Source organism: Mytilus edulis, chromosome 13, assembly GCF_963676685.1.
Source record: "Mytilus edulis chromosome 13, xbMytEdul2.2, whole genome shotgun sequence".
Taxonomy (NCBI): Eukaryota; Metazoa; Mollusca; class Bivalvia; order Mytilida; family Mytilidae; genus Mytilus; species Mytilus edulis.
Window position 1 is genome coordinate 30,075,764 of NC_092356.1, and position 11,708 is coordinate 30,087,471.

The window sequence follows — 11,708 nt, forward strand, 5'->3', positions numbered from 1 at the left end:
TATATGGTCATCCCTTGTTCTTCTTCCATCCGACAATATTACTATTGTCAAAGTAGGGCGTCTGTCTGTCTGTGAGGGAAGTAAAAATACACAACCACATTCTGTCATAATTGGATCGTTAAATCCGATGCCTCTTGTTTCAGTGAATTCCAAGCTATTTGCACGTTAAGAACCCGTGCATTCAATCTCTGATAGGTTCGTAGGTGGTTTGTTCGAAAGCTCCTGGCCCTATCCCATGTACCTTCATTTTCCAGTGGTATTCCAAGTTTTCAACCGTTCATCCCAACCCACGCCCTATTGCAAGACATACCTATTGTATATCTTTATCACGGTGCCTGCCCCAAATCAGGAGCCTCTGAGGTCTTATGGTTGTCATCGTTTCATGTCAGTCATATTTTTTATACCCCGCTTTAAACTTTTTTACCGCTGTCTGTCTGTCTGGCCGTCCATCCGTCCGTCCGTCCATCCGTCCCTATAATATTTTTCGTCTCATTTTTCTCAGAAACTACATTATAAGGATTTCTGAAATTTGGTTTCAGGGTTAATAAAAATCAGCTATACCGTATGATTCGTTTTCAGATGCATCACTCAAAAACTTCCTGTTTACCGAATATTAACTTTTTTTGCACTATTAAAACTATCCAGTTGCAACGGAGGTATCATCAGTGAACAGTAGTTTGCAGTTTCACTTGTTTTTTCCGAAATTGTTTTGTTATAACTGAGGCTTTTAATTTTTTTCGTTTGAATTGCTTCATATTTTTTTTATACAGTATGGGCTTTTCTCATTGTTGAGGGCCGTATTATTGCCTATAATTGCTTACATCCGCTTTATTTGAACTCTGGTGGATAGTGATCTCATTGGTAATAATAACACATCTTTTTATTTTCATTTGAATATTTATAACTACATGACTCTTGTACAAATGTATTTTTTGTTTGTTTGTATAGTTAAATATTACGTAAAATGGATTTCCATGGTGTATTATCTTGTTAAAATTAAGCTAATGTGTTTCATTTTCTGTAAACAGTCAAAGTACATGTATATGACTATATACATATCTATCTTTAATAGAGTTAGTAAAACATCCGGCAAAACTACTCTCAACTGATCTTTTTATATTCGTTTATGATGTAATCTTATTAAAACTTGGCCATAGGACTCAGCACTTAATCAACGGATGGGGGAATGAATTTTTAGTTTACATTAGTCACTATATTGCTCCACAAATGAAATGGTGGAAAGCATTGGCATCAATTGGTCTCTATAGTAAACTTTATAGAGAGTTAACACAATACTATCGATTTTACTGGACGCCTATAAGGAATTACCACAGTTAGAGGCATAATCTATATATAAGGGACCATTATTATACAGTTCTCTTATTTTTAACTTTAATACCAGACGCAAGGTTGACATGATGGCTCAAAGCAATCTTAATTCGTTGTGAGTGAAGAAAATCTATACATAAAGTCGAAACAAGATATACCAAATTGTTTGGGAAAAAGAGGGTCGAAAGATACAAGCGGGACATTCATACTCATAGAAACTTACAACGACATGGCTAAAATAAAAAAGACAAACAGACAAAATAGTCTATTTCATGTATGTGTCTGTCCCAAGTCAGGAGCCTGTAATTCAGTGGTTGTCGTTTGTTTACGTGTTACATATTTGTTTTTCGTTCATTTTTTTTATATAAATAAGGCCGTTAGTTTTCTCGTTTGAATTGTTTTACATTGTCATAACGGGGCCTTTTATAGCTGACTATGCGGTATGGGCTTTGCTCATTGTTGAGGGCCGTACGGTGACATATAGTTGTTAATGTCTGTGTCATTTTGGTCTCTTGTGGACAGTTGTCTCATTGGCAGTCATGCCACATCTTCTTTTTTGTATATACACATTCCAGTCAGGCATATAACAGTTGTTTCCGTTCGTTCTCCGTCAGTTAATAAAGTGTCATGTTTTATTTTATTAGTTTTTATGGTTTTATATGTTGTTTGGTATTTTGTTATCCCTTTAAAACAATCACTGACACAAAATACAGAAAAATACTTTAAATCAATTTATTTTGAACAAACAACACATAATACAGCAAAGTTGTCATCATACGGTGGACACGGCAGAGAACCACATTTTGTACCAGTACCGTACAAAAGACGCCCATCTTTATTCGCTTTGCCACCTTGTACAAATTCTGGGCTCGCATCGACACAGATAAAGGATGATGCCTTCTGAGTATACGAGTCAGATGCTATATATCCATAATATTCTAACTTCCATCCAAAATAGCACGATTTCCGACCAGGGATCATGACAGACGAGTATGTATGTTTACTCCTGCAAAGAGCGCAAGGAACATCTTCATCAAGAGCCCCAGATCCAAAGAACGTTTGCTGATATTCGGTACCATACAAATAGCTCCACCCAGGTGCAGATTTGTTACTCATTTCTGGATTATTTGGAAGGCACAGCAAATTTGATGCACCACCAAAACGAGTGCTGCGATCGCTATCGTAATGACTCTGTCCCGCAGTAAAACCTAAAATTGCAACATAGTTTTATGTGTAGCCTACAATCGGAAACGATTGATTTATTTGGTAGGTTAAAGGTAGTTAACTATAAAATCAAAAACCTATGCACATACTCATTTTCATGTGAACTTCTTAGAATATATGAAAAATCAGGGGCAAATGTAATTGTGTAGGTGGGTATGATATTTTAGAACAGATTTTGTTGTTTTCAGATAAATTTAGGCATACATTTATGGTTATTAGTTGATCATTGAATGTTCGATTAAATGCAGACCTAGCATCTGGAAGGTGTCGTTAATATCAGTTTTGGTCAAGAGCGTACATGCTAATAGTTTTATTTCCAGGAAGATATCGTATGCTCATGTAAAATTGATATCATATGTTTATGTTTTTGTAACTTATATTTACTTTGTCATGGGTAAAATCATTTCTGATAGACATGAAATGCACGACAGTCGAGTATTACAGCCAGTACGCTATTAGGTGTACTTATAAGCAATCAAACATTAATAAGATTGAGAATAGAAATTGGGAATATGTCAAAGAGACAACAACCCGACGAAAGAGCAGACAATGGCCGATGACCACAAATTGTTCTTCAACGCAGCGAGAAAATTCCGCATCCGGTATTATGAAACTACATTATTACCAAGCTAACATTTATATGAACATCTTCTAAAATATAATATAAGGAATGCAAAAATCTATAGTCGAACTGTAGGTGAACGTAGTAGAATTTATTTTCATATATGTTAAAGAAGGTGGAAAATCTGCACTAGGAAGGCTCATAAAAACAGAAAGGAAATGTTTGCCATACCAGTATTTGAAAATCTTGACATAAATAGGTATTTTTATGCCCCACCTACGATAGTAGAGGGGCATTATGTTTTCTGGTCTGTGCGTCTGTTCGTTCGTCCGTTCGTTCGTTCGTCCGTTCGTTCGTTCGTTCGTCCGTCTGTCCCGCTTCAGGTTAAAGTTTTTGGTCGAGGTAGTTTTTGATGAAGTTGAAGTCCAATCGACTTCAAACTTGGTACACATGTTCCCTATGATATGATCTTTCTAATTTTAATGCCAAATTAGAGATTTTACCCCAATTTCACGGTCCACTGAACATAGAAAATGATAGTGCGAGTGGGGCATTCGTGTACTGAGGACACATTCTTGTTTTATTCTCGTGTCAATGTTTGTTATATTCATTGCCTACAAATCCAGAACTAAAAAAGTAATACATAAAAACTGAAGATACAAAACGTAGAGTCCTACAAGACATAGAATAAACATATCATTTTGTTTTCAGGTTTATATAGCTTGTTTGTCGCTGTAACTCATATGAGTATCGGATCATGTTATAAATGTATTAAGAAGAAAAAGAAAAAGAGTTCTTAATATACCGGTATACGCGTTTTGTTCATCAAACATTGTTAACATATACTTTGAAGAGTTTTTTTAAAAACTATATGTACACTATACCAGTATATACAAGTTCAGTATCTGTTCCAGAACACTGTTTCCGTCCCCAACGTGTGTATGTAGAACCATAATCTGAAACTAGAATCGGAACAATAGAAAAATTCAACATATCTATTTGGAACGTATTTCTATAAACTTTGTGCATAGCCCATAGTCTTTTTTGAAAGCGTGCTTGCCTTAAGTGAGGGATGCAGTGGGTTCAATCATCACATGGGACAAAATAAAGAATTACAAATTTCCTTGGTTTTTTTTCGAAAAGAAAGCATCATTTCAAATGGTAGAAGCAAAGACTGATTGGCAGTGATGTAAACTAATGTTGCCAGGTAGTGTTCAGCTTGTGTAATGAAAGGCATGTTCATTTTAAATATAACTTGTTCTTGTGCAGATATATTTTTATATTTGCCACTGAACGTAAAATACCAATATAAAATAATTGTATATCGTTCATTTGCATTTATCACAGAAAGTTTTTCAATACATTTTAAGCTGTAAAGATTTCTTCTAAAGAAATTAATGTTGAAATTTCCATGGAAATATACATTTTGGTAATAATTCTCGTGTAAAAAGTACATTTAAGTTGCTACCATGGTTACCTTTTTGTATAGATGCTGAAATTTTGGAGGTTACAGCTTCTAAATTGACAGTTTTTGCCTTTTCTCGATCAAAAGAGGATTGTAATTGGGTGACTGTTGACATCAGGTTGTCGTTTCTTATCTTCTCCTGTGACAACTGCCTCTGTACTTGGACCATTGTGTTTGTCATATTCTTTTTCAATTCTGCCATTTGTTTGTTCAATTCCTGGTTTGCTCGGTCTAGTTCAGCTAACCGTGATCCTACGACATCCGGGTCATTAAGCAATAGACGTTTTGCCTGTCCAACATCAAGTGAAGATCCATCCGATATTTCTGTAGAAGTAATTTTCTGAAGACTAAAGCTCCAAACCACAATCAAAATTAACAAGATTTTCATCTGGAGTGCCGCTTACAACTTATTCAATGCAAAGGTTAACTTACACATATTGTATAAGGAGATAAGATAAACTTTTAAGCACGTGGTTTACCTATTCTGTAGGAATCTTTCAAGTGTAAATGGCACCTGTAGATATATTATCTTTGTAGATCTAACATTGTTGAACTGAATTTAAAACTAATATACTACTATAAAAGTTTTGGTTTTAATCATTGTATAATTATTACTTTATCCTATTATAAGGAACGAGTGTCGTATACAAGTATATAATAAAATAATCTTGATGTGACTGCATGTTAAATATTTTGTTATAATCTTTTTCGACGAACAGGAAAAACAGCTAATCTAATAATACAATCTTATAGATCGCCTTTTTCCTGTTTAGGTGTAATATCACTCTTTGTTAATTGTTGATGGATTCTGCAACAAGAATGTATATGCGTCTAGTGTGGATAGGGCCATAGGCACCTATACCACTGCTGGCTAGCCTGTATTGCAGGTGAATGAAAAGCCGAGTGAGTAAGTCGTTTTGACAGTACATAGCCTCTACATGATTCAAGACTTCTGCAATGCCTCCTCGCGACAGCACAGTTTAACTAGGGTAATTTAGGAGCAGCAACATACCCAAGATAAATCCAATGTGTGGGCCCACCGGTGAGTGAACAGGTCCTTACACTCACCAAACTTGTCCAAGCTATTGAAAAATAACACGAGTCGTAAGTCAAGAAAGGCAACCCATCTAGTAGAAGTAATAACTCCAAATCAAACAGGTTAGATAAGGATCGTTATCGAGAGGAAGGATACCTCGAGAACAAAACAGGTGTGGGGTGGAGCGCGAGACAAACTTTCTCGCCTTGTAAAAAATTCACAGCTACAGAATCATTGATGAACATGAATACGTTTACCGATTCAGTAGAGAGGGTCTCTTCATCAACAAGACATGTGACGCATTGCAGGGAAAGCGAAAACGAAGCTGCAAAGCCGATTCACCTTCTGACACCTAAGCCAACCACCATACTTGGGACCTGGAATGTAAGAACCATTTACCAAAGTGGCAAAGCAGCGATCATAGCAAACGAAATGAAAAGTACAAAATTGAAATCTAGGGATTGAGCTCTTGTTACTGGTGAGACTATTCTATATTCCGGATACCAAGAGGATGGTTGTCCACATACAGAGAGAGTTTCAATGATGAAGTGAAACTTCAGTGATATATGGTAGGAAGAAGTTATGCCGCAAGAATGGACCGAATGCCATATAATCTAACTACCAACTATAAAGCAACCTTTCAGAATGTAAAAAAAACATAACAAAGGAATTGCAATACTATCAGTGGCAGCAAATGTGCTAAATAGAATCCAACTTACACGACTTATCAAGGCTGTAGATGAACAGCAAACAGAATTTAGGATAGACCGATCATACATAGACCAAAAAGCCACACTACGTATAAATAAAGAATAGTCATCAGAGTAGAACACCTCCCTACTGATTAACTTTGTAGATTTTGAAAAGGCATTTGACATCTAGGACAGATAAACCCTTTGGAACATCATGGATCATTATGGAAATAAACTCATCATAGATACCAGGACTAAATTTTGTTTATACGCCAGACGCGCGTTTTGTCTACAAAAGACTCATCAGTGACTCTCGAATCCTAAAAAGTTCAAAAGGCCAAATAAAGTGCGAAGTTGAAGAGCATTGAGGACCAAAATTCCTAAAAGTTTTGCCAAATACAGCTAAGGTAATCTATGCCTGTGGTAGAAAAGCCTCAGTATTTCAAATAATTCCAAATGTTGTAAACAGTTAATTTATAAATATAACCATATCAATGATAATTCATGTCAGCACAAAAAGTGCTGACTACTGGGCTTGTGATACCCTCGGGGAAATAAATCTCCACCATCAGTGGCATCGACCCAGTTGTTGTAAATAAATACCACAATCATTCATAAACATCATCTGGAACTTTTATAACAACATAAAATATATAGTTATACATGAAGGCAAGCTCAGGAAACAACCAATAAAGAGGGACAACACCAAATTCTAATGCAATTTGGATGTAACAATTTTTTTCTTTGGCTAAAAGTCGCCGTCAAATCCACAGTTGACCAGGCGTAACTAAGGAGGGACCCGCCATTTTGAATTGATGAATCAACAAATGTTCGATTACTACTATATAATCGAAAATAAAACAACACTTACCTCGAATTCGCCGTTTTAATGTAATTTTATCCTAATTTGAAGCACACAGGTAAAGTAATAACCTCCAGTTTGTAAGTTTTCATTTGTATGACGTCACGTTTAGCCATGACGTCTTTGTGCCAAAATCATTCATGAAGTTTCGCGGATTTTTTTTATTTGACAAATTTAGACATTTTTTCAAGTTTTATCGTATTTTTTCTTTTTGTAATGCATTAGAATCGGAATAACAGTACTGTAGTTGAAGAGTTGCCACCGTCAATTTTGATTTGACGGTCGCAAATCTCCGTTTTACTGTCTCCGCTACGCGTCGCCAATAAAACTGCATTTGCGACCGTCAAATCTACAATTGACGGTGGCAACTCTTCAACTTCAGTACTGTTATTCCTTAAATAGAATAGCTAGAGGAGTTTTCTTATATCTAGGAAGCATTTTCAACATAGAATCGAAGGTGGTACAGACGCTGATTTTAAAGCAAGAATCAACAAAGCCGGAGAATATTCTACGGAAAATATTGAGTGCCAAAAACATCTCAAGAAGCACAAAAGTTACAAAAAATACTCTTGTAGGGACAGGAAACATGGAAAACAGCTAAAACAATGTTGTCTAGACTCCAAATAGTCATAAACTACTGCAAAATGAGAACCCTGAACATCAAATGATTTGACTAAGTAAAAAAAGAATACCTATGGGGAAGAAGTGACTAATAACCTATTGACATCAAATTCAAGAAAAAAATGGGTATTTGATAGGCTACACACAAAAAACAAAGAAGCAGCATTTTAAGGCACGCGGTTAAGAGGAACGAAAAAGAATCAGAGGACGACTAAGACACACATGGCTCAGAGCCACATAATTTGATATAAAGCAGCAAGAATACAACTCGAAAACTTTTAATAGAATAAGTTGCGCTAAATCGAGTTAGATGAAGGGAGTTCGTCAATGGCCTATGCTCCCTGGAGGAGCCAATGGCCTAAGTAAGTAAGCAAAAATTTCACATAATATTTCATAGCATACAAGAAAATAGCCATCACTGGAACTTAACCAAACAGATATTCACCTCTTTTTATTAACCTGTGCACAAGCTGTAGTTACCATGTAACCTCAGGTTTCCAAAATATTCTTTAGAAACACTTAATAAAAAAATAATGGTGCTTTTAAAAACCAAAGATATATAACAATGACCAGAAATTTTTAAATGCAATGATATCTAGGATTAATTTTCTTGGAACTGTCAAGGGAATATTTTTTTCTACCCTTTTTTCGTATGCAACCGGATGTGACATACTATTGTTTGGTGATATTATACCTTTAGGATTTGACATTGTTCGGTGTAATGAAGCTGACTTACTCCTCCCATATGTTACATGTTCTACTTTAGAGTGGATCATTTCAGTGCTGTCTCTGCAGTTTTAACGGTTTTATTCTAGAGTTTGTTTTCGCAGTTTTACCGTAGAACAGACCCGTTAATAGCTGTCTCTGCAGTTTTAAGTTCTTTACTGGATAAGGTTCTCGACACTCTAAAATAAAACAAATCCGTTATGAGATATCTCTTCATGATCGACGGTTCTACACTAGAACTGGTTCTCGCAGTTCTACCCTAGATCAGATCTTCACATCTCCATAATTTAGGACAGCTCTTTATCTATTTATATAATTATCTATTTATTTAAATTTTTCTTATGTATTTACTAGTTTCCTTTTCTTTCTTCTTCTTTTTTCTTCTTTATGCAAACTTTTATTCTATATTATTTCACAAAAAAATATAATGGGATATCGTTTCGTTATTATTATTTTTATTTTAGCATTACATTTATTAAATCAACATGATTAACTGTTGTTTATACTTAAGTGTGCGACAACATTCACATAATAATACTAAACCAATATCATCATTTACGATTGTAAATGTCAGGTGAAATCGGACATGGAAAACACTCCCACATAAAGTAATCAATAAAACTGCGTGACCTATATATTGTATCTGTAAAAAACCACCACATCGAAACTGAGAATCGACCTTATAATATGTTTCTGGTATTTCTTTTCTAAGTATTTATCAAAATGTATTACCTGATTGCGCAACCATTAAATATACAAATAAATATATAATTGATTCAAAATTAATTATAAAAAACGTGAAATAACACAACTTAACATAATTCAAAATATTAAAAAGATGATGTGGTATGATTGCCATTGAGAAAAATCTCCCCAAGAGACCGAATGACCAATTTAGATCACCATACGACCTCCAACCCTGAGCTAAGCCCATACCACATAGCCAGCTTAAAAAGGCCCCGAAATAACATAGGATGAGCAATCCAAAGACTATCTGCCTAATTTATGTAGAAAAAAACCCATCGAAAAGCAAATATGTAACAAAGCAACAAACAACCACCACTTAATTATAGGTTCCTGACATTTTAGGAAATGTTAAGCATGTGATAAAGCTGCATATATTTGCAAATGTTCTGGAATTCGGCATAACGGTATTAGATCTTTTATTTTTAATAGCACATGCTCTCGTCGCATTTTGACATTTTGATTTCTGTTTTTACAAGTTACTCAAGCCTGGTATTGTAGCAATTCAACAATATCAATAGTTGTATAAACAGGGTCACATTTCACGTCGATTTCCTTGGAAACTTTTCAGGTCTATTAATTTTGAATTTCTATAGATTGCAAACCATTGGAAACTTATATTTACTCATAACAATAACAACTGTCAATTTTAACCGGGTTATCAAATATATCAAATTACATTTAAGCAATTTGTTGGCAAAATCTGACATTCCACTGTCATAGATATAAATAGTATTAATTTTCAGCAGTATATCTTGATGTTATCATACCTGCTCTTCTCCCAATAGTACCACATGTCATCTATTATCTATAAGGAATTGATTATTTTCAAGGCTTGCACAGAAATGGTGAAAACAATTGACAATATTCCTAGAGGTTACGATTTTTATTATTAAATGACTTGGTGTTTATGTGCTCGAAGCATTTTTCTAAATTTCAGTTGATAAAGTTAAATAAGATCGTATAGTATTCCCTGTAAGTCATATAAGGTCTCATTAGTAATAATCTCCCCATTCCTTCTTATTTCATCGAATTTAAATCTTTGTAATTCACCAAATTATAAAAGATAAATAAAGGCAACAGTAGTATACCGAAGTTCGAAAGAAATAAATCGATTGAGAGAAAACAAATCCGGGTTGTAAACTAAAACCGAGGGAAACACATTAAAATATAAGAGGAAAACAACAAAACAACAGAAATACTAAAGTGCAACAAAAAACCAAACAACAATGTAACACACACAGAAACGAATTTTAAGATAACAATTGCCATTTTCCTGACTTAGTACAAGACATTTTAAGAAAAAAAATGGTAGTTTGAACCTAGTTGTTTTGTGGCTAGCCAAACTTCCCGCTCTCGTGGCAATGTTAAATATAACACTAAAATGATAACATTGCATGACAGGACTACAATACAAATAAATGAATACAAGATATATTATTTCAAGAAAAGTTTTTCAAATGGTTCAGTTTTTCAGATTTTTTTTTATGGTCGATATATTGATTGATTGCTGTTTGCTTATCTTATCTTTAGCAGATATTACAAACATAGTCAAGACGTACACATTACCATTAAAATATGTGACATGAAGTTCTGCAAAGTTGTTCAACCTGGACGAAAAGATAACATTTCGACTGCCACTAGAAAGAAATGAGTAAATTGATGATGGCAAATGGAAATAAAATATTGCCTTTGGTAGGGTTGTTGTCTCCTTGACACATTTCCCAAAACTTGTAGAAAAGGTTCTTTAAGGTAGATAGGGTGTCTTCCTCCATCTTGGATTTGTAAATACAAGAAAACAAGGTCTATATGTTAAATAGAATGTGCAAAATTTAAGAGTAGTAAGTAATTCATGTGTAAGAACTTTCACTTCAATATAGAAAATGATGTATTTGACAAACAATAGAAATTTTTGTTACATTAATTTTTTTCCAAATTTGCCACATAAGGGAAGGCAACTCAAATGCAAGGGCAGATAATTCAGATTAAGGTACTTTTACAATAGAATGTGTTAGTAATTTACCTAATTTATAATGTAGCAAGAAAACGGGTACGGTGATCCCAATTTTTCTTTTTCTTATCTGAAAAGCATACTATTAAAGCTATCTTCTCATGTTATCTCAAAATTTTAATGTGTAGTTTGCGCTTTATTGCAGACAATTGGGTTTTCCATACATAATCTATACAAAATTTGTTAATGCGTGAAAATAAGCCCCGTAACTCATTCTTTTTTTTTTCTTTTTTTAAAGCATGATATAAACTACATTTTGTCAAATTATTGAAAAATTCTATGGATTATAGTTTAGACACCACATCTACCTTTACTTAGAAAGATTATAACACTACTTCAAACTTTATCAGCATGTAGATTCTATCTGTTTATATACTGTAAATAAGGCTGTATCTCATTCTTTATTGTCAGGGGTGCGTAAAAATCATTAATAATT

The 11,708-nt window shown here is 34.3% G+C and overlaps 1 protein-coding gene across 1 annotated transcript; it reads right to left on the reverse strand.

The window, feature by feature from the left end:
- Positions 1-2,050: 2,050 nt before the first annotated feature.
- On the reverse strand, positions 2,051-4,985 carry LOC139501562 (uncharacterized). The gene is made up of 3 exons (XM_071290679.1): positions 4,593-4,985; positions 4,000-4,077; positions 2,051-2,537 (listed from the first exon to the last, which is right to left on the reverse strand). Exons 1-3 carry the CDS (start codon positions 4,966-4,968, stop codon positions 2,062-2,064), a joined length of 930 nt encoding a protein of 309 aa, XP_071146780.1. The 5' UTR covers positions 4,969-4,985; the 3' UTR covers positions 2,051-2,061.
- Positions 4,986-11,708: the final 6,723 nt, after the last annotated feature.

Bases quoted from the DNA above. Each gene is read 5' to 3' on its own strand.
- LOC139501562 (XM_071290679.1), bottom strand. From the start codon at position 4,968: ATGAAAATCTTGTTAATTTTGATTGTGGTTTGGAGCTTTAGTCTTCAG. The intron at 4,078-4,592 runs GTAACCATGGTA...TTCCGATTCTAG, and splicing joins TTCAGCATCTATACAAAAAG to TTTCAGATTATGGTTCTACA. The intron at 2,538-3,999 runs GTATAGTGTACA...TTGCAATTTTAG, and splicing joins TACTGAACTTGTATATACTG to GTTTTACTGCGGGACAGAGT.